Source organism: Xyrauchen texanus, chromosome 28 (assembly GCF_025860055.1).
Source record: "Xyrauchen texanus isolate HMW12.3.18 chromosome 28, RBS_HiC_50CHRs, whole genome shotgun sequence".
NCBI lineage: Eukaryota > Metazoa > Chordata > Actinopteri > Cypriniformes > Catostomidae > Xyrauchen > Xyrauchen texanus.
In genome coordinates, this window is record NC_068303.1 from 21,901,136 (window position 1) to 21,924,494 (window position 23,359).

At 39.9% G+C, this 23,359-nt stretch overlaps 1 protein-coding gene across 1 annotated transcript in view; it reads left to right on the forward strand.

Annotated features, from left to right (window-relative positions):
• The window catches only part of mdn1 (midasin AAA ATPase 1), a 78,568-nt gene that overhangs the window by 3,092 nt on the left and 52,117 nt on the right, over positions 1–23,359 (forward strand). Inside the window, exons 7-30 of the mRNA XM_052096058.1 lie at positions 338–469; positions 617–720; positions 1,116–1,230; positions 1,875–2,050; positions 6,013–6,094; positions 6,297–6,392; positions 6,722–6,834; positions 7,748–7,896; positions 7,993–8,053; positions 8,193–8,404; positions 8,855–8,958; positions 9,116–9,260; positions 12,052–12,148; positions 12,250–12,363; positions 16,074–16,221; positions 17,035–17,142; positions 17,330–17,481; positions 18,176–18,354; positions 20,675–20,883; positions 20,998–21,144; positions 21,468–21,609; positions 21,710–21,844; positions 22,545–22,683; positions 23,205–23,343. Of these exons, the coding sequence (XP_051952018.1) occupies positions 338–469; positions 617–720; positions 1,116–1,230; positions 1,875–2,050; positions 6,013–6,094; positions 6,297–6,392; positions 6,722–6,834; positions 7,748–7,896; positions 7,993–8,053; positions 8,193–8,404; positions 8,855–8,958; positions 9,116–9,260; positions 12,052–12,148; positions 12,250–12,363; positions 16,074–16,221; positions 17,035–17,142; positions 17,330–17,481; positions 18,176–18,354; positions 20,675–20,883; positions 20,998–21,144; positions 21,468–21,609; positions 21,710–21,844; positions 22,545–22,683; positions 23,205–23,343 (3,198 nt within the window). The remainder of the gene's footprint in view (positions 1–337; positions 470–616; positions 721–1,115; positions 1,231–1,874; positions 2,051–6,012; positions 6,095–6,296; positions 6,393–6,721; positions 6,835–7,747; positions 7,897–7,992; positions 8,054–8,192; positions 8,405–8,854; positions 8,959–9,115; positions 9,261–12,051; positions 12,149–12,249; positions 12,364–16,073; positions 16,222–17,034; positions 17,143–17,329; positions 17,482–18,175; positions 18,355–20,674; positions 20,884–20,997; positions 21,145–21,467; positions 21,610–21,709; positions 21,845–22,544; positions 22,684–23,204; positions 23,344–23,359) is intronic.

The window sequence follows — 23,359 nt, forward strand, 5'->3', positions numbered from 1 at the left end:
CAATGGCATCTGAAACTGAAAACTATTTATTTTAAATTATGCTGCATCCAAGCCACTAGGTGTCAGTGTAGGTCAAAGAAGACAAAAGTTACTGAGTGCACTGTTAAATTAGGGCTGTTAACCGATTAAAATGTTTAATCAAATTAATTATCTAACATTCCTCTTAATTGCATACATCAATGTATGCTGAAAAAGTCCCCCAAATAAAGATCACTCAAATAAATAATGCATAGTATTTCAAAGATTTATAAATGTAATACATTGGGCCTAAAATAAAAATGTAATACGGATTGAAATTCATGATTCTTTTTTTTGATGATGCCAATATTTTGTATAGATGCTGCTGGGTATGTACCGCTGCACAGATATTCCTGGAAAGTTTGTGTGGCAGCCAGGATCCCTGACTCAGGCGGTCTCGAAAGGATACTGGATTCTGCTGGAAGACATTGATCATGCTCCTTTGGATGTGGTGGGTGCCAAATACATAAATCTCTTTTTCATTTTTCTTTAATAGGAAAGCCTTATAGATCTTTAAAAACTTTTTGTGTGGTTTAAATGTTTCAAGATTATAAGAACAAGCTATACATCAACAGCCATGTTGTCTTTTTCTCTATAGATATCTGTTCTACTCCCCCTTATGGAGAACAAAAAGTTAACAATTCCAGGAAGAGAGGACTGCATTCAGATGACCCCAGGATTCCAGTTCTTTGCAACACGAAGGTATTTACATTATGTATGAATTAATGTTACATTTATATAGCATTTTTCTGACACTACCCTCAAAGGGCTTTACACACGCCAGAACGCTCACCAGCTATTGGTAGAGAGGAGAGTTATAGAGCCAATTATTGGATTGGGATTATTAGGAGGCCATGATTGATAAGGGCCAATGGGGGAATTTGGACCGGTCACCGGGTTTACACCCCTATTCTTTACGAAAAGTGTGCTGGTATTTGTAATGACCACAGAGAGTCTGGACCTCAGTTTAATGTCTTATCCAAAGGATGAATTAGATAAAGAATCCATCGCAAACAGTCTATTCAAGCCTCTCTGTGCTATAAGATGTATTGCACTAAATCTTTATTACTACTCTAGTAACTTATCATTATTTTTAGGACGTTTTACAGTGGAGGAGCCTGGCATCGACCTCAGAGTACCCATGCAGCACTTCTAGACAAATACTGGAGTAAACTGCAGATCGGTAACATGAGCAGAGAGGAACTCAAACAGGCAAGCTTCATCATCTTTATCTGCCACCTTTATCTACTCGATGAAGATATTTTTCTCCGTTATTATTAAATCTGCCATTTTGGAATCCGAGGAAATGTACAAGCAGACTCTGCTGCTAAAGAAGCTCTTTCTACAGATCTTAAAAAATGCTCCATACCACCCTCAGATCTGAAACCTACCATAGTATCTTACATCAACAAATGGCAAACTGAGAGGGATCACTGTATTACAAACAAATTGCATGATATCAACCCTGTAATGTGCAAAAGACACATAGGATCAGATCATCTACAGCCATTGCCGAATAGGACATTCCAGACTCACACATATGTTTTTAATATCAGACGAGAATCAGATTATGCACTGCATGCCACATCCACTATCCTTGAAACATATGTTATTGGATTATGCTGGTTTTAGTTCTCTTAGGAAATTGTTGTACTCAGCAAACACTTTTGAATAGATTTTTAACAAAGTCAATCCTGAATTAGTTTGAATTCTTATCGAAAATAAATTTTAATATATTTTAACTTGTTTTTTTTGTCATGAAAATAGCCTTGGAAGCTGGCATGCTGTAAAATCATTAATTAATTAACTAACTATTATTAAATCTCTTATTTCTCTGCCTATCTCTCTCTATTCAGGTCCTAACGAAGAGGTACCCCAACCTGGTAGTGGTGGTGGAGCGTCTTTTGGACATATACTGCCAACTAACAGGAGACAAACACCAGGTCAACTCTGGTCTTCAGAGTTCCAGTACAGGTCAAAGCATATCAGATGAACACATCATAACATTGGAGGGCAGAGGCCTTTCACTGAGGTAACACCTTTCACTAAATAAATGCAAAATATTTTTTTAAATTCATTAAGGGGTTTTTTTTGTTATTGTTTTATATTTTTGTAAAATATTTTTATTCTATGTATAGTTTGCAAGAATTGAAAGCATGTCAATACTGTATGAATGTCCCCTTAGCTAACAGTCCTGTGGAAGATGCATTTGCAAAAATGCATTTCTTTCTTTTGTTTGGAATGACCATTCCATTGGCATCCCCTTCAATGGTGCTGCAATTACAATTTAATAAAAAAAATTATACATTAACATATAGCTTAAGTATATTTGTATCAGTATGTTAAATACTTTAGTGCAGTTTCCCAACCAGGAGTTTGTGATGGAGTGAACATATAACTTTTTGTGAAATTCATAATTAATCCTTGTTCTAGGGTCCCAAAATGAACCCCTTCCTAAATTGTTATACATTTGGGAAGAATTCTAGTTGTACAGTTTTGAATCTCCTGCATGTTTTATGATGCTTGTGGGCATTTACACATATCACTGCACCGGAAAATGACACCATAGATTCATCAATAAATAATGAATGTCAGTTAGGTGCTCTGCATATAACAGAACAGTTGCCTTCAACTAAACAAGTTACACTACAGTAAGACCCTCACATCCAGTGTTGCATTAGGGCAGAGTTGTGATGTTTCAGTCTGTGCCCACTCATCCATTGAGCAGCTGGGCCTCAGGCTGTTCATCAGCTTTCCACTGGACCTTGCTGCAGTCGATGACACATTGATCATCTCTCTGTCCCCACTGTGGCACCCTGGCCAGAGATGCAGTGTGAGATTTGGGCCAGGGCAAATCATTTACATAATCGGCTTTGTATACCCTGCACTTCTTTAAATATAGTAACATACCTGCCTTGTGGAGAGTTGAATGTTGTTGTTTTTTCATTTGTTTGTTATGTTATAATGTTTCTATGCATTCAGAACATGGTACGGTCTGATTTGTTGTGTTTCTGTGTTTGCTGCTGTGGTTTCAGATTTGTTTTATTTTGATTTGGCATTTTCTTGTTTTGCACTTCAGGGGCCACTAAAGTAATTACTTCAATAACAGGAGCAGCATTTATTAGTTGTATTAAATAAAATTTAGGGTAGCCTGGAATATGCCCATATTTAAAGGCCTTTGAAAGTGCCTGGTGAGGGGGCTGTCCTTTTAAGGAGAAGTTGAATGATGTGGAGACCCTGCTTTTATGAAAGTAAAAGCAGACAAGAGGGTGTTTGTTGAAATCCAGATCATGGCTGGATTAAAACAGTTGAACCCATCAGTTTATTAGAGCTGTTGGAAAAAATCGTTTCAGCGATGCATCGAGATTCATACCTAAGCGATTCTGAATTGATTCTGAGTTCAATTTAAATCACGGCAAAGCAGTGGTGCGCGCCAAAGACAGATGTGGAAACAAACATGCGAGTTAAGTGCGTACACTAAAGTCAAGTGCACAAACATGACCATTTGCAGACAAGCTGTATCGAACACATGACCATTTGTGCCCGAATGAAACCAAGACCCCGAAATTCTTTCACAAACCCACGCACATAGCAACGGAAGAGTTTATTCATGATAAGAAGCCAACAAACAACATGAAGGACGAGCTCACACAGATAACGAGGCCAATATTTAAAGAAAATATTGATGTATGCGATTAATTGCTGATCATTTCATTTATCTGCATGTCATGTAATTAATTTTATTAAAAGTATTGATAAAAATAAACGGTCAATAGCGCTAATGTTTTAGGCAGTTGTGAAAAATGTTGCATAGCGAAGATGTTTTAAAAAATAATTCCATGAATAATTAATATTTATACAAAGTGCAATTAACATTAAACATTTTTTATAAATGTTTGGTGGGAACACCCTATGCCTTTAAAACAGCACCAAGTATCCTAGGTACACTTGTGCACAGTTTTTCAAGGTTGTTCAAAGCATCTTGGAGGACTTACCACAGTTCTATGTATTTAGTCTCTATTGCTTCTGTCTCTTCTTGTAATCTCCGCCCAAGATCCGGGCTCTTTGGGGGTCATACCATCTGTTGTTGGACTCGTTGTTCTACTTCTATTTTCAAAAGGAATGTTTTGAAATATAAAATTCAGATTTCCTGTTGACAATAAATCTGAAGATATAAATAACCCTGTTAAAGCAAATGTTTCAGAAAAAATCTTATGTGCCTAAGACTTTTGCACAGGACTGTATATAAATGTGTATATATACATATACATGCACTGTATACAGGTGAAACTCGAAAAATTAGAATATCATGCAAAAGTTCATTAATTTCAGTAATTCAACTTAAAAGGTGAAACTAATATATTATATAGACTCATTACAAGCAAAGTAAGATATTTCAAGCCTTTATTTGATATAATTTAGATGTTTATGGCTTACAGCTTATGAAAACCCCAAATTCAGAATCTCAGAAAATTAGATTATTGTGAAAAGGTTCAGTATTGTAGGCTCAAAGTGTCACACTCTAATCAGCTAAACACCTGCAAAGGGTTCCTGAGCCTTTAAATTGTCTCTCAGTCTGGTTCAGTTGAATTCACAATCATGGGGAAGACTGCTGACCTGACAGTTGTGCAGAAAACCATCATTGACACCCTCCATAAGGAGGGAAAGCCTCAAAAGGTAATTGCAAAAGAAGTTGGATGTTCTGAAAGTGCTGTATCAAAGCACATTAATAGAAAGTTAAGTGGAAGGGAAAAGTGTGGAAGAAAAAGGTGCACAAGCAGCAGGGATGACCGTAGCCTGGAGAGGATTGTCAGGAAAAGGCCATTCAAATGTGTGGGGGAGCTTCACAAGGAGTGGACTGAGGCTGGAGTTACTGCATCAAGAGCCACCACACACAGACGGGTCCTGGACATGGGCTTCAAATGTCAAACGTCTTACCTGGGCTAAAGAAAAAAAGAACTGGTCTGTTGCTCAGTGGTCCAAAGTCCTCTTTTCTGATGAGAGCAAATTTTGCATCTCATTTGGAAACCAAGGTCCCAGAGTCTGGAGGAAGAATGGAGAGGCACACAATCCAAGATGCTTGAAGTCCAGTGTGAAGTTTCCACAGTCTGTGTTGGTTTGGGGAGCCATGTCATCGGCTGGTGTTGGTCCACTGTGCTTTATTAAGTCCAGAGTCAACGGAGCCGTCTACCGTGACATTTTAGAGCACTTCATGCTTCCTTCAGCAGACAAGCTTTATGGAGATGCTGACTTCATTTTCCAGCAGGACTTGGCACCTGCCCACACTGCCAAAAGTACCAAAACCTGGTTCAATGACCATGGTATTACTGTGCTTGATTGGCCAGCAAACTCACCTGACCTGAACCCCATAGAGAATCTGTGGGGCATTGCCAAGAGAAAGATGAGAGACATGAGACCAAACAATGCAGAAGAGCTGAAGGCCGCTATTGAAGCATCTTGGTCTTCCATAACACCTCAGCAGTACCACAGGCTGATAGCATCCATGCCATGCCACATTGAGGCAGTAATTAATGCAGAAGGGGCCCAAACCAAGTACTGAGTACATATGCATGATTATACTTTTCAGAGGGCCGACATTTCTGTATTTAAAATCCTTTTTTTTTTTATTGATTTCATGTAATATTCTAATTTTCTGAGATTCTGAATTTGGGGTTTTCATAAGCTGTAAGTCATAATCATCAAAATTATATCAAATAAAGGCTTGAAATATCTTACTTTGCTTGTAATGAGTCTATATAATATATTAGTTTCACCATTTAAGTTGAATTACTGAAATTAATGAACTTTTGCACGATATTCTAATTTTCGAGTTTCACCTGTATGTAAAACGTCCCTTATTATGTACCCTGTTATATATTCAAACACAAATCTGATTCAAGGTGAATAGTGTTTCATTTTGCCCTTAATGTTGTGCTGGCAAATGCATGATAGGTAATGTGTTGTTGGCTTTCTTTTTTTATATCTAATGAACAGGGACTTGCTGAAATGGTGCGACCGAATCTGTTTAGACTTTGACTGCTCATCTGCTTCCACAGCACAGAATGTTTTCCTGGAGGTGAGTTGCTTTGGGGGATGTAGTAACCATTGCTATCGTGTCACTGTACTTATTTTTCTTTGAAACAGATTGAGACATATTCTTTCTTATTGATGGATTATGCGATAGAGATAATGTTTTTTAAATGTTGAGGAAAAAAAGCACTAATATTGAAAATGATGTGTAATAATAAAGCTCCAAGTAATGTTTTTGTTTTCTTCAGGCTCTGGATTGTTTTACTGCAATGCTCTCCAAATCCGAGAACAGACTGAAGATGGCGGAGATCATTGGTAGCAAGCTCAACATATCCAGAGAGAAGGTGGGAAAGTTACCCCACAAATTCTGTAATAAAGCTGACTAATGGTCTCGTATATCAGTTCTCCTATACATAAATTATCTTCACAAACATTTTAATACTTCATATGAGCATCTAAAATATTTAAAAGCGCTGTTGGTTGTGTGCTAATTTCTGAATGCCCCAAAGTGATATCGGTCTACTGAGACAAACTATTACTATGCCTCTTATACATGTAATTACAATGTGATGTCTTGTAATTGCAGTGTAATATTATATATACATTTAGAATCCATAAACTGCTTTAATACTGCACATTCAAAAGCAACATAATTCCTTCATTGATGTTTCAGGCCCAGCACTTCTGCCAGATGTACCTGCCTGCTATCACTGTGACAGAGCTCGAGGTGGCAGTGGGTCGTGCAATGTTACTCCGCAAGCAGAGCGACGTCGTGCGACTCAACATGTAAGACTGCATAAATGAACCCATTCCCATTTTAAAAAGCAAAATGCTATTTTTATGATGCCTTTTATTTTTTAAATGATAAACATCTAGCAGATTCTGCAAAGGGGAATGCAAACATATGCACTCAACTGTATATATCTCTTTCTCTGTCTGTTATTTTCTCTTTCAATCTGCTCTGTTACAAATGGTGTCACTGCCAGCCTAGTTGTGTCTGCAATGACCCATAGGCAAAGGGCTCCCTGCTGAGAAATTGAATCAACACATAATTGATTTGTAACTGTGCTATTTAAGATGGGAAATACAAGAGCCTTGAGCATATGAGAGGGAAATGTGGCAGACAGGACTTCATACGTCCAATGGTTCTGATGGTTATAAACAAAATGTTCAAAATATTGATTATTGGAGTATGCCTTTCCAGACAGATGCACAGTGTTAAAGTATTGGTTTTGGAATTTCTCTGCACTTAACATGTTTTTGGAGCCATGGCCTAGTGGTTGGTGCACATGATCTGATGCACTGAGCAGTGGCGCTTACAAAGGCAATGAGATTTTAAATCCTTAATTTCCTGAAGTAATACTATTTAATATTGAATATTAATGTTAGGCTAGTATGATTGGTCTGTATAGATGTGCTGTATCTGAAGAAATAGTAACGAAATTATTTGAAAATGAGTAGAGTTTCTTTCCTATGTTGACGTATTTCCCATTGAAACAGGAAGTTTGGGCATTACGTATTGAAGAGTCCGGTTTCCATGAAAGAGAGTCTACATTTTAAATGTGTGTGCGTATATTCAGTAAAGGTTGAATTTGTCAACTTTTAGGAGGACACTAGCATACAAATGGCTACAATGCTACGTGCTGTCTCGAGTTGACGAAGTGAGAGAGTTATTCATTTGTGTGTGTTTGCCTCACAGAGAAAGACAAACATTTGCTGCCACGCGCCCCTCTTCCGTTCTTCTGGAGCAGCTTTCAGTGTGTGCGACTAAAGGAGAGCCTGTGCTGTTGGTTGGGGAGACTGGCACAGGAAAGACCTCCACTGTGCAGTACCTGGCTGGAATGACAGGTAACACCTGAACACACTGACTTAGTAGGTTTAACACTTATCTCAATGCGCTTATGTGCTTCACTATTTACTTCCTGTTCTACTCAACTTCTAAAGGACATAAACTCAGAGTGATCAACATGAACCAACAGAGCGACACTGCTGATCTGCTTGGAGGGTGAGTAGAGAAGTTTCTTTCAGTCATTTATAAGCTAAAAGAACAACAAGCTTTAATTCAGTTTTTTTTGTTGAGGAAAATTTATATTGAATGTTGTTGTGTGGGCACCATTGCTAAACTTGGTTGGTGATTGTTGAAGGTATAAACCAGTGGACCATAAGCTGATCCTTTTGCCCTTGCGGGAGGCATTTGAGGACCTCTTTTCTCAAACATACTCACGAAAGCAGAACCTGACTTTCCTGGGCCACGTCCAGACTTGCTTCAGAGGCAAGCGTTGGCAAGATCTTCTGAAGCTCATGGACCATGTCTGCAAATCAGCACTAACCAAGGAACTACAAGATAAACCCAATGGTAATTCAGACCATTCATCTTAAGGTCACTTATCTTATCTGTACCTTAAAGACAACATAATATCAAAATGACCAGAAATACGCATTTTAAGATGTTTCGTCTTTCTCTTTCGAGAAAATGAATGAAAAATATGAATGACACATCTTATACTACACAGACTTTTGTCCAGTCAAGTACTCGCTAGAATGATTATGCCCCTCCCACTAATACCACCTGCCAGTGACTAGCAAAATAAGTAGAAAATCATGTTCATGGCTGTGATGCAATCTAATCCATATTGGCTATTTAAAAGTAAAGTATGAGCATTTCAATGTCCTGCCACAGCTTCCTGGTTAAATAAGAAATACATCAACACAAATGAAAACTGCACTCATCATGCCAGTTTTTGGGGTCTTTAAAATTTTAAAAATGTTTGAATTTTCTGTCTTTTTGTTTGTGTTTGTCTCATAGCAGCCTTGCTGCTGGAGCAGTGGGAAGCTCTGGCTCTCAAGCTCAGCCAGACACAGGAACAGATTCGTGCCTGTGAATCTGCTATGGTGTTTGCTTTTGTGGAGGTAATTCTCACCCCTTCTCCCATTCTAACTCCATCTCTTCCTTTCTGTTCTCTCATTTCCTTCATAATCATTTCCACTTCTCTTTTTAAACCTTGAATAGCAGTGAATTACCTGAATTGTACCTGTCATGGCTGAAGTATTGTGTGTACCTGTACAGGGGACTTTAGCTCAGGCTGTGAAGAAAGGAGAGTGGATCCTGCTGGATGAGATTAATCTGGCTGCAGCAGAGACTCTGGAATGTTTGAGTGGATTACTGGAGGGCAGCGCTGAGTCACTAGTGCTGCTGGACCGTGGCGACACTGGTGAGTCAATTTCATGATGCATTAAAATAATGTCCATTTTGGGGGCAGTGGTATAATATATAAAATCCACATAATATGTAGACTGTAAGTGTAAAAGTATCGGTTCAAACCATGGTGGTGCCCAGCTTCAAGCTGATGTGCGTAATTTCTTCGATGTGTTATGACCCAGTCTAGAATGAGGTCGCAACATAAAACTGGAACACAAAATTAAGGCCTTTTGTGATTTTTTTATTTAAAAACACCACAGTGGAAGCAACAACTTAAGGGGTGAGCATAAGCCAAAACATTAGTTACACATGTAACAATGGTTCTGTGAATTCCGGATGACCGCCAGAGACAGTGTAAACACTACTGGATTATCGCAGCGCCAGCCAGATAGGTTGAGAGAATACACCAACAAAGTCACGTAGTGACGTATGCTGAGCCCTGGGGGTTATAAACCACAGTCGCTCAGCACTCTGCCTCGGTACACCTTTCTCGCGCATTCCGAGTGACCAAGCGCTCTGGCAGACATCCGGAATTCACAGAACCACAGTTACATGTGTAACTAACGTTCTGTTTCATTACTATTGACCGCCAGAGGCAGTGTAAACACTACTGGATGACCCGTACCAACATAGTCATGAGGAATGCCACTGACCTGATGAAAAATTAAGGCCGCTCCTGAAGAACTGCAGAACTCACGGCATGATGAGCATTTTATAGCATTTTGACCTTTATAAAACCTGGCAAACGTGCATGGAGAAGCCCAGGTAGCGGCAGTGCAGATGTCTGCCAATGAAACTCCTCTAAAACAGCCCATGAAGATGAGATGGCCCTAGTGGAATGGGAAGTTAGCCCCCGGGGCAATGGTTGCCTTGTAAGCCAGTGTAATAGGTTCCACTATCCAGTTTGACAACCTCTGCTTCGACACTGGAGCACCTTCCTTCACACCACCATAGCAGACAAATAACTGGTCTGACTGTCTAAATTGAGCAGTAGTGTCCACATAACACTTCAAGGCATGAACAGGACACAAATGTTGAGCACTTGAATCAGACCTTGTAGAAGTCTGAAAAGAGGCCAGTTCATTGTGCTGGTTTATGAACCGAGGAAGAAGGATTTTTGGAAGAAAAGAAGGATTTGGATATCTGGGAGACCAGCGTCGAAACTGTAGAGTATATCCCCTGCTCAGAGTTGTCAAAACCCAAGGGTCTGCTGTGTTGGTCCTCCAGTACTCTATCTGTTCTATTGAAAACAATCAACCGCCGGCCTCAGTGTCTCAGGCTTTATGTGTGCGAAGTTTAGTTGTCGCGGGGGGCGCTGACGGTGTACTCCTGGCAAATGTTGATGAGGTGGCCGAAAAACTCTGAGGGGGCTGTGACTGAGGTGTACCATGCTGGCGGATATATTGCTCCGGTGTGGCATAGCGATTTTGGGTCTGAACTGCTGGCATCCTAAAGGTAGGGTTGCGCTGTACCTGTGTCAGTTGACGAGTGGCCTCAGACAGCTTTACCCTCTTTTCCAACAGTTCCGGAACATTAGGACCAAAAAGATGTCCAGGAACGAATGGTAGATCGCTCAAAGTTTTCTTACTGTCCTCAGGTAGACTACCCAGCTTGCGGATTACATGGCCCATTGCAAAAAGAGCTGTTTGCAGAAACTGTGAAATTGAGGGATCAACATTTGCTGATTCTAGAGTACTGGTAGCAGCAAGAAGTAACTGACAGATTGTGTTTTCTGCATGAGTTATGTAGGCAACAGACTCGTATGCCTTTTTTAGTAATGAATCTGTGCGACCACATTGTGCACTGGGACATCGCACATTCCCTCGTAGAGCCTCGTCAGGAAACACCACCAATGCTGTAACAGGCTGCTCTATTTCTGGAGCAAGACTCACCCCAATGGAATCCCCCCTTACAAAAAAAAAATAAGGTTGGTCAGCTATCAACACAAACAACAATATTATTTTTAACAGTCACAACAACAGGCAAGCAAACAAACAAACAGCAGCACACTACAACAAACACTCTTAGCACAACAAGGTTTTAACAACAGCAATGGGAACAACAGGAAATCGGGAGTTCAGCAGAGCTCCGCCTGTAGAGATTAATCCTGGCTGGTCCAATCCTGTGTGAAGTGGAGACAGGAGAAAGAGAAAGAGAGGGAAACAGGGAGGGAAAGAAACAAAAAGGACAACACAGCAACACGTATAAAACAATACGTCACCGATGTAACCGATGATAAAATTATTTGTTATGCAGCGTCAAATGTAAGCCATTTAAAGGTTGATTTTACCTAAAAGTGTAACTCTTTGGCACTATGATGTCCTCTTTTTGTTTTAGCCTCCCAACACAGCAACATTGTTTGAGACTTTATGGGGGGACTATCTGTTTGTATAACCAATGGCAGATGGAGAGAGTTTTCTGGACTCTGTTTTGAAAAACTCTGTTTGGTGGCACTATTGTCGCAGAAATTACACACTTTAGCTTTGAGGATTCTAGTGAGCATACTGTAAAACATTTTGAAACAAAATTCTCATAGGTGACAAATAATGGTTACATTCACAATATGTAAAATTCATTCATTCATTCATTCATGAAATTTCAGCCATTCCTTTCAGGTCATTGAGTTGACAGCATCAATGTATTGTTGAAATGGCTAAAGTAGCTGTTGAGCTTCATACTAGGTATACTGCACATGACCATGTATATTGCAAATTATTCATGGTTTATGCATTTTCGTTTTGTACATTTGTTTCAAAAGTTTATTCTGGGGTAATTTTCTGTGTTTATGTTGCCATTCTTTGTAGAGCCTCTGGTTCGTCACCCAGACTTCCGTTTGTTTGCCTGCATGAACCCAGCCACTGATGTAGGCAAGAGGAACCTGCCACTGGGTATTAGGAACAGGTGAGCAGGTTGTTTTACCTCTTAGCATTTCTCCATCATTGCATGTTTCAAACATATGTACGTGTTTTTGTGAAGGTAATGTGTTTGTGTTTATGTGTCAGGTTTACAGAGTTGTATGTGGAGGAGCTGGAGAGTGAGAGTGATTTACGAATCCTGGTCTCAGACTACCTCAAAGGCCTTAACCTGACCAGAGGGATCATCCATGGAATCATCAGGTTTGTGCACAGCTCCTAAATGATTCTCCATCATTAGCCATATATCAACAAGCTGACTTTCTTCAATAACAAAGACTTGTTAAAAGGGCAAAGGGCTTTTGAACCCTTAGAGAGGTCATGTTGATGAACCAAACCAATATTGCTTGATAGATGTTATCCAAAGTAACACACAGTTAGTTCTTAGTTACGGATGGCACATTTTAGTATTCATTTAGTTCTGTATCATTCCTCCTGACTGCCAGAGACAGTGCTATAGTAGTGGTGTCATCTGCGCTATTGGGTTAGTTACTGAGTTATTTGAGGGAGTTTTGAATTTATCGCGGGTCTCACACCCATATGTTTTTGTTTTCTTTCACTTAAGCCTGTCAGACCTAACTGTGTTTTTTTTTTGCCTGTAACTCGGAGCCAGTGCACTCCATCTACACTGCCCTTCGCGGTTCATCCAGAGGTAGTAGTATATATCCATATTTAGTCATATTTTTCATAGTTCTCCTGGAGGTAGTAGTATATTTGCATATTTAGCAATTTTCCTTGCGGTTCTATCCGAAGGGTGCTACTTATTACTGTTAACACAGTACTTATGGCTTACAAATCCATTTCTACTGCTGCTAAATGCAGCCATTTGGCAGGGCACCTGTTGTCAAAGAAGTTTGGTGGCCTTTCTTCAGATATGACGGAGGTGAAATGTCTTCTGCAGGCCCTTCAGCCAACAGACTTTCCATCTCCTGCTACTTTTGGTTCTACTGAGGACACTTGTTCCCGTTCATCAAATGAAGAAACTACTGGTTCTCCTTACCCTTCTCACTGCCCCCACCTTGATGCTATGTATGGGTATGCGTATGCTTCTGACACACATTTTCAAGACTGTCTTGACACACAAGCTGCTGAGCTTGATCATTTGTAGGGCATGCCAGTGGGGTCCACAATAGCTGGTGACTGGTGAAGGCTCACATCATTCTTTAGGGACTGTTCCACCTCCAGTGGATGACACATTGGAGGTGCTTCAGATGGCAGTAGCTCACCTTGCTATGCCTTTGCTATGGCTGCGTGTAAGGACTTTGTAGCAGAATTTTCAAATGCCCTTAAGGGACCAGGTACAACCAAAATGCGTTCCAAGACTGTATGCATTTTGGCTTCAATTCCTGAAGCAGAGTTCACTGGCGTGCAAAATATTCCAGAGTTTGAACAGCCGGTCACCACGCTGGTAGTGTCAACAGAAGAAGGACTTCAGGAGAATGTTTGATGCCCAAGTACCCATTGTGACCACAGATTCCTTTCTAATAAAAGCATACGAGTCGGTTGCCTACATCACTCGTGCTGAGCACACAATCTGCCAATTGATTCTTGCTGCCTCAAGCTCTTTGGAGTCTGTGGAATTGGATCCCTCTGTTTCACAGTCTTTGGCCTTGCTGGCCATGGGACATGTGACACGAGAATTGGGCTCTCTCACGGCAACGCATCTGACTGCTTGTGTCAGGTGTGGATTGCTCAAGCCAGATTGCCAGAGGACTGTTAGAAAACCCTGATGGGACCTACCCATTATCCCCGGTAATCTTTTTGGTCCAGACGTCTCTGCAGTCTTGGAAATGTGTATGCAGATGTCTGTGACCACCCAACAGCTTACACAGGTGCAGCATGCTCCTTACTTCAGAATGACAACAGTACCTGCTCATCATTACGCGCATATGCAGCCATGCTTCCGTCATATTCCCCCCAACCAACCTCAGACCCAGCAGAGACTTCTTGGCTCTGATTATGGTCACATGCCTCGTCCACATGGTAGTCCTACCCCCGCCGTACCTCAGGGGGGCCGTGTCTTTGCCCCCTCCCCCACAACCTTGAAAGGCCAAACCTTCAAGGCCTAAGATGTTTGGGCCGGTGGTCTGACTCTTTTCGGTACATCATCTGAGTTATTGGGAAGGCACAGTGTTGGACCCTTGGGTCTTGACGACACTACTCAACAGATATACTCTGCAGTTTCGACGCTGTCCCCCAAAGGTTTTTGGTTCTCATTCCGACTGTGGTGGTAGACCCAGTTCATTCAGAACCTCTCTCTCGATGTAATTTTCATATTCCGATTGCAGTGCATCACAGGAAGTTCCTACGGTTCAGTTTCAGGAACCAGACTCAGGGTTCTGCCCTTTTGGCCTTTCCCTAGCACCTCAATTGGTCACAAGGTGCATGAAGGCTGCCCTTTCCCCCGTATGGTCCCAGGGGCAGCAGAACCTACTGTACTTGAATGACTGGTTACTATGTGCTCAGACAAGAGACCAAGCTGCTGCTGGGTAATGTCGCCAGTTTGGGCCTCTCAGTGAATGGGGAAAAGAGTTCTCCATCTCTTATGCAGTCAAACACGTACATCTGAATGACAATCAAGTCGGTCAATATGCGTGCCCCTTTGTTTCAAAACTGGACGGCGGACATCATGAAACTTCAGTTTCGTCTGGGCACATCTCTCCAGTATGGGGTGTTACTGAGGTTGATCGGGATGCTGATGGCAGCCACTCCTGTTGTTCCCTGGGGCTGTTTTACCTGCGACCCCTGCAAGTGTGGAACAACAGCCTTCAGTTGGACCCATCCCATCATCGTCGTCGACAGATTGTAGTGTCTCACCGTTGCATCCCCTTTGGCAGTGAGCTTACGAGCCTTTTTGACAGCAGGTGTACCGCTATGCATTGTTCCCTCCATTTAGGAGGTGATGACAACGACGCATAAATCACGGGTTTGGTGCAGTTTGGAATCATTGAGGCATCGGTGGTCGGAGGCCAAATCTATAGACCAGTGGAGATGCATATGGTTTTTCTGGCTTTAAAGCACTTCTTTCCGGTGCTGGTAGGCCACCTTGTGCTTGTGCACTTACTCAAGGCAGACACGGGGTGCTTCTGTTAGCACCACGGTGGCTGTCCAGACCCCTGGTTTCTCCTGCTTCTAATTTTGTTGGAATTGGAAGTCATTGAAAGCTGCTTTGACTGTTGCTTCTGCAAAAATAGTTAGTGAGCTTCATGCATTGTCCGTCAGTCCTACATGAGGTGTAAGCCAGAGGGCACTGGTGTCAACCTCTGGCCCAACCTGACTTTCCTTCCTAAGGTGCTCCTTCAACAGTTTATTAATCAGTCCATTGATCTGTGTTATTTGCAGCCACCAGTTCTTAAATCCAAAACTGAGAGACGTTTTCTGTTCTTGTGTCCTGTGTGAGCTTTAGTGTTATGTAGAGGCTACTGTGCAGTTCAGACAATCTGATCAGTTGTTTGTTTGTTATTGTGGTGTAAAGAAGAGTTTCCCTCTATCCAAAATGTTATCGTGGGTTGTTAAGTTTATTGCCATGGCATACAAGTATCCTCAGCAACCTTTGCTTGGGGCAGTCACTTGCCATTCTATCAGGGCTGTTTCTGCTTCGTGGAATGCCTTCAGGAATGTTTCCAATACTGACACCTGTTCTGCAGCCTTCTGGTCCTCTCCTTGTACCTTCACGTTATTTTACAATGTCATCGTTGCCTCATCCCATGATGTGAGCTCTGCTGTGATCGGACAATAATCCTTGTGTTTTTTGGGTGAGTAATTCCTCGTGACTTTGTTGGTATTTGTCATCCACTACTATAGCACCGTCTCTGGCAGTCATTCGGGATTCACTGAACCACGGTTGCATCCATAGCCAGTGTTATTCTAGGCTATACTTTTTCTATTTATTTCTTCCCTGCTTTGGTCCCCAGTTTTTATTTGGCTGTTCGTAAGGAGGCTAACACTCGGCTAGTAGGTGGTACAGGTCACAAGCCCCACTACAGCTTGCGTACTCTCTGCCGAGCTCTGAAGTATGTGGCATCTGACCCCTGCTACAACATCCAACGCTCCCTTTATGAGGTAATAGAATTGTCCTCATCATACTTTATGCTTTACTCTAACTGTTAGTATCTTTAGAGTCAGAAACATAGTGATTATACAATATTCAAATTTTCTGAGATACTGAATTTGGGATTTTCATTAGTTGTCAGTTTTAATCATCACAATTAAATGAAATAAACATTTGAAATATATCAGTATGTGTGTAATGAATGAATATAATATCCAAGTTTCACTTTTTGAATGGAATTACTGAAATAAATCAACTTTTTGTTGATATTCTAATTATATGACCAGCATCTGTAAGTGTGAAGTGTAGTTACATTTAGCAATATTGAATTTACATTTTCTGTTGATTTTAACATACAAATAGTATGGTAAATCTGACCTGGGTAGAGCTACCTTGCCAAATTACTTTGTCTGGCAGTATTTAGTTCTTGAAAACATCTATCTTTTTACTTGTCTATTATGCATCACATCTTGCACAAAGCTAGCTTATATTTTAGCTACTTCAAATTAGACACCCTTTGCCTTGATTACAGTTCTGCACACTCTTGGCATTCTCTTCTTGAGCTACATTCTGGGATGCATTTTAAACAATTTTGATGTAGTTCCATGTATACTCAATTTATTTTTAAAGAAAATTATATATAGGCGCAATTTATATTTGTCTACAAAACAAATTTTCTACATTTGTAAGACTAGCTCAAAAGATTTTTAAGAACATGGGAAACATCAATTCTGTTAAGTGTGTTTTAAAATTTGACTTCGGGTATCAAAACAGAAATGAAAACCAAGATATTCTAAGTATAATTATGGAGATATTATTTGCAGGGTTTCTGCCTGAGTTTTCTCACTCAACTGGATCGCAGCTCTCATCCCATTGTGCAGAAACTGGTGTGTCAGTTCATACTAGGAGGAAATGTGAAATGTCTGAAACAGGTAAGCTTTTCACAATTTAATGAGATACTTTGTTCCAGTGACCATTGATTTTGTAGTTTTAGTTTGAATGACTGAATTGTATACAAGTAAGAAATTGTTTGATTGTTTGAAGTGTTTGACAAAATATCCTCAGCTCTCATAGAGATCCATCTTCGATCATTTACTCTTTCTATGTTTACCTCTTCAGTCAATTCCTCAGCCAAAGGACCGCGTGTGTTTACAGATGGAGGAGTACTGGCTGAGTCAAGGAGACATGGAGCCTGCAGTGGACCCCAGTTACATCCTCACACCTTCCGTCAGACTCAACCTTAAAGATTTATCACGGGTGGTGTCCGCCGGGTAGGAAAATCCACCCCTTATATGTCCCCTGTGTCGTTCCGTAGATCAATCACCCTGTCAATACAAATAACTTATGGAGCATCTCTCTGTATATCTGTGGGTGGGTGGGATAGTGTGTAACTATCATAAGAGATAAAAGAGGTGAAAGCTAATGTAAATTTGACCCCCTTTTATTTAGGTGCCAATTGACAGACTATTTTTTTAGACTACATTATCGATTGATCTTTGCTGTCAATAATGAGGGTGAATTTCAAGACATCCGCCTTTTCATACCAGATCACATGATCATCAATAGCCTTCTATATCTCAAAATATCTGGTGTAATCGCACAAAAAAACAATTCTTTACTATATTAGGTCTTGATGGAACCTGCAAACCTTTTTTATTTTTTTTAATCAATTTTCTGCATTGATTATGGGATGACTTAAACATGGTAAAATTTGTTAAATGGAGCATATTACACCATTATTGGGAGCTAAAATCATAAATTAGCAAATATTTTTCAGAAACAAACACAAGAGGTTGGGGATGTGAATGAAGGCCATTTCAATTTTACAGAAATTTCTCATCAGTATCTTCATCCATCGTTAGGCACCTCAGCTCTTTTCAGTTTCATTTTCATGTCTTAACTCAAGTTTTTTGCTATGTCCTGTAGATTCTTACCCTTGTTGTTGTAAATTGTTTGTGTTGTTAGGATCCATCCAGTGCTCATCCAGGGGGAAACATCTGTAGGAAAGACGAGTCTAATAAAATGGCTTGCAGCTGCCACAGGAAACCAGTGTGTGAGAATCAACAACCATGAGCACACAGATATCCAGGAGTACATTGGCTGCTATTCATCTGATGAGCATGGCAAACTTACCTTCAAAGAAGGTAAAGAGTCTTTAGAACGGGCTTACATATGCATAATTGTAGTTTTGCTCTGTGTTTCTGGTTCTGGTGTGTCGAGACTCAAAATTAGCTTTTAAATCTGTCCTGATAAGGGCACGCACAGCAGGGAAATAATAATGCTAATGCAACTAATAAAATGAAACTAACTATAAAATTGTGTAAATTTTAAATAAATAGGCTTATCAAAATGCTTCCCATATATTTTGTTGAAATCAAAGGCCTGAAATAAAAATCTGTAACCAAGTAGAAGCTATGTGACATGCACTTATCCTTAAAAACAATTAACAAAACTATGTGAGGTAAGAGAAAGTAGGCCCAATCTACATTCAGTATTAAATAAGAGGTCATTTGCTATGAGAATAGTCATGGTCTGTGATGACCACAATGTGTTTTGTGCTGTGAATTATTGTTTGCCGAGAGCATAAAACCATCTAGATTCCAGAAACCATTTTGAATTTAAACTATTTTGTTTCCCCTTTTATACAGAAATTTTCAGTACTGAGTTGGGTCACCACTTGGTGTTGAATGTAAAATCTCTAAATGCGTTCTGATGATGGTGCATAGTGAGCTGCCACATCTTGAGAGTTCAAATCCTTACAACTCAAATATGCTGTATTGAACAGCGCAGGAGAAGACAACTACTTATCATATAGCGAGAATTTAAGAGAGGCTGAGCACCGTGCTGCTCTTGATGTTATACTTGCGGCTCGATCTGCATCATGACATGACTTTGTTGATACATTTTCTTGACCTATCTGGCTGGCACTGCGATTATCCCACTTGTGCCAAGCACCACCTCTGGCGGTCAAGAGGAATGAAACAGAACTGAGTGACCAAACCGTCCTCTGTTGTACAAAACAACATTCAAAGTTGCATCATCTTCCCTCTTCCCCATTCCATTGTTTGAAATGAATAGAGTTGTATCGGCTGTCACAACATGAAAGAATCTTACAAGACTACATTAGGTGACACCAGCATGTAATATACGATTTCAGGACGATGAAGTTATTAATAATTATCCATAGCTCACCACGATAACCTTTTTATAACTTTATTTTCTGTGTAAAGCCCAGCAGTTTCTGCAGCAGGAACACTGCCAGTGTAAAAGCACTTGCGTCGTTTACTGCAAAGTTGTCCTGACACACTGCCTCGGTGCTCCTCACGTACTGCTTCAACATGCTGTGTGCAACAGGCGTTAGATTTTGTGCCACTTGTGTCCCTCTTGCCAATGATATTTATTCCAAGCTATTACTGCCATGTCAGATGACATTTTGTTACCCCTGATTATTAGGAATGTCCCAATACTGGTTTCGGAATTGGGTCTGATACCACGCTCATGCTCCGATTACAAAAAACGATACCATCTGATGCACAAATGTCATTACATAAACATTCAGTACACTAATAATATCACACTATTTCCTAGTGAGATTATTTATATATATAGTTTGCATGTGCTGTGCACTTAAAATGTGAGTGCTTGTGAATGTGTGGAGCCGGTGTTGTTCAGATATAAAGAAACAAAGTGCTCATACCTTTTTAGAGCTCCTTGGCTCAAACAAGGAAAACACCATCATGAGCATTACATCTCTCTGTAGCATATGACAGTGAACAGAGCGCATACAGGCTACATATTTATTTAATTCAATAGCAGCCTTTTGCAGTTTAATAATCACTTTAAATCACATAGTGACTGGCTTTTCCATATTGAGAAGCTACCATCATAACACACAAACACTTCAAAATAGAAGCTCTGCTGAAATAAAAGCTCAATTTAAATGGAAAAGAGTAATACAGAAATGGATCACTACTGTAGTGTTATGAAATATTCACTGTAACACTAATACTAATAATAATGAATCAATAGTAATTGTATCATATTTAAGCAACATCTCACATCTTTGGTGCTCTGATATGCAGCATTTTATTTGATAAAATATAATTCCAATTTTGGATTGTGATGTGAGGTTCTGTATAAAAGCACTTGATTTGATAAACATAATACAATATGTTGAAATAAATTGTTATGTTTTCATTTGATTAAAGTTTTAATTAATTAATTTATTTATTTAGGCACCATTTTGATTATAAAGTTTAAATAAACAGTTGATAAAAATAAAACAAAAAAACAGGTATCGGCTTGTACGAAAAAGTAAGTATAGTTACTCATACTCGTTCTTAAAAAAAATTATATCAGGACATCCTAACTGATTATGTGAAGTTGAATAGTAGATTTTAGCCTCTGTATATAAATATATGTCAAGATTTTATGCAAACAACATATATGTTTTTTCTCCTAAAGGCGTGCTTATCGATGCAATGCGGAAAGGCTATTGGATCATTCTGGATGAATTGAACCTTGCCCCGACTGATGTGCTCGAGGCCCTCAATAGATTGCTGGATGACAACAGAGAGCTCTTCATTTCTGAGACACAAGAAGTGGTCCAAGCCCACCCCAGATTCATGCTCTTTGCCACTCAGAATCCTCCTGGGCTTTACGGGGGCAGAAAGGTGCATTAGCTGTTCAAAATTGCATACTACCATGCTACTATTGCTGCAGTATATACTATGTGTATCTAAATGATATCTAAAGATCACTTGGGTTCTAACCCATGTGTCATGTAGGTTCTGTCCCGAGCATTCAGGAATCGTTTTGTGGAGCTTCATTTTAACGAGCTGCCCAGTTCAGAGCTGGAGAACATTCTCCATCAGCGCTGCAGTCTGCCCCCTTCCTATTGCTCCAAACTCATCAAAGTTATGCAGAACCTCCAGGTTTGTATCTCAAACATGTGGTCTAATGCAGCAACAGTGTCCCAAGATTTAGGCCTGCTTTGTAAAGTCTCACCAAAAACACCCCCATCACTCTAGGAGTTCATGATGCTTTTTATAGTGTTTTGTCAAGATTTGTGAAGAATGTCATTTAAAGACCCCATGAAATCAAAATGTTTTATGGCTTTTAGACCATGTCTATTAGCTTTGAATAAATCTGTATGCTAGCATACTGCTAAAAGGAGGGATTTTATAGGCTCTTTAAGTATATTCTGTTACATGTGCTCTAGAGAACCTCATTTATTGAGTGTATTTGTATGTGTCAGTCTTTACGTAGTGGATCCAGTGTGTTTGCTGGGAAACATGGTTTCATCACTTTAAGAGACCTGTTCCGCTGGGCTGAACGCTATAGGCTGGAGGAGCAGAATGACTCTTCCCGTGATTGGCTACAGCATCTGGCTGATGACGGTAACATACAGTGACATACATTTTTGTAATACTAAATATCAGAAATGTGTCAATTCTTTATTTACATACAATTTTCTATACAAATTGGTCTGTCTTTCAGGCTACATGCTGTTGGCTGGCCGTGTCAGGAAACCAGAGGAAGCACAGACCATCCAGAGCATTTTAGAGAAGCACTTTAAAAGAACAGTGAACCTAGATACTCTTTTCTCTGAAGCTCAGGTCACCTCTCAGTTCAGTGAGTTTGGAAGCACAGACAAAACTCAAACACGGTTTAAACACAGTAACACATCACATTCTGACATCAGGTCGATGACTTTCAATTAGGAACGTTGTGCTCACTGGTTGTTCCATTGCTGTATCGCATAAACAAACAAGTAATACTGCACAGTGCAGTTTAATGACAATCCCTTAATGATGAGGCATCTTAGCACTTTTCGCCTCTAGCATGTTCTTATGTAATTTTAGTTTTGAGTGTGAGTTTATTGACTGAACATTGTGAACCTTTTCCATCAATGCAGATAAGTTAAAGGAGTAGTTCAACCAAAAATTAAAACTAACCCTCAAATCATACTAAACCTGCATGACTTTCTTTTTCTAAGGAACACAAAAAGGTATGATTTTTTTTTTTTTTTTAACATTTTGGATTTGCCCTTGTCCTCATTCACTTTAATTGTATGGAAAAACATGTGTCCAGGATATGCACTTGCAATGTCATGAATGTGAGTAAATATGACAGAAATGTAATTTTGGGTTGAAATAGTCCTTTGTGATGGTAAAATCTCCTCGATTTAATTATATATATATATATATATATATATGTATATTATGTTCCCCATTACCCACAGATCTGTTTGATTAGCTCACTGTATTACTAGTGGCCATAATGATTGGTTTGCTTGGCTCAGTTTGATATATTGATGCTTTGCTTTTGGCAGGCCCTTTTGTGGACAGTATTGCGGGTGTCCCTGAAGAGTTTGGTCATGTGGTGTGGACCCAAGGCATGAGGAGACTGGCTGTGCTTGTGGGCCGAGCGCTTCGTTTTGGAGAGCCTGTCCTGCTTGTAGGGGACACGGGGTAAGCTGCGATGCAATCCTTAGTTGAACCAAATCGAGTACATTACTAATCAGAGAGACAAAAACTGACCAGCTAGTATGACACTGCCTCTACATTCTAATAATAGAGTCCTTATGGAGATTCTTTGTTAGAAGTCCTGTGATGTTTTAATCAAAATGTTCTGCATATTACAATCTAAATTATTACATTAGAAATACAATTTGTATAGTTGTTTAGAATCATTCTTTCACATTCACTTTAAAGATCCTATGAAATCAAAAGGTTTTGTAGCTTTAAGTCGATGTTTTCTTTTAGCACATATAGACCTACATTTTATCTCTTCTGGGAATCAGACCAAAATATTGATGACCCAACTTTCTATTTTAAAAGAAAATATGTCAACAAAGGAAAGAAAATTTAGCTTAAGAAGTCAAGCCACTTCTTTGCATCTGTAAAACTTTTACTGACTTAACTTATTTGAAAATAGGCCATCAAATGGCTAAAGCTCATTTGGCTCTAATTTTTCCTCTCCTCACCTGCAGATGTGGCAAGACAACTATCTGCCAGCTGTTTGCAGCTCTAGCCGGTCAGAAATTTTTCTCCCTTAACTGCCATTTACATATGGAGACGTCTGACTTTCTTGGTGGCCTCCGACCTGTTCGTCATACTGGAACACAACAGGTACAATATAGATATC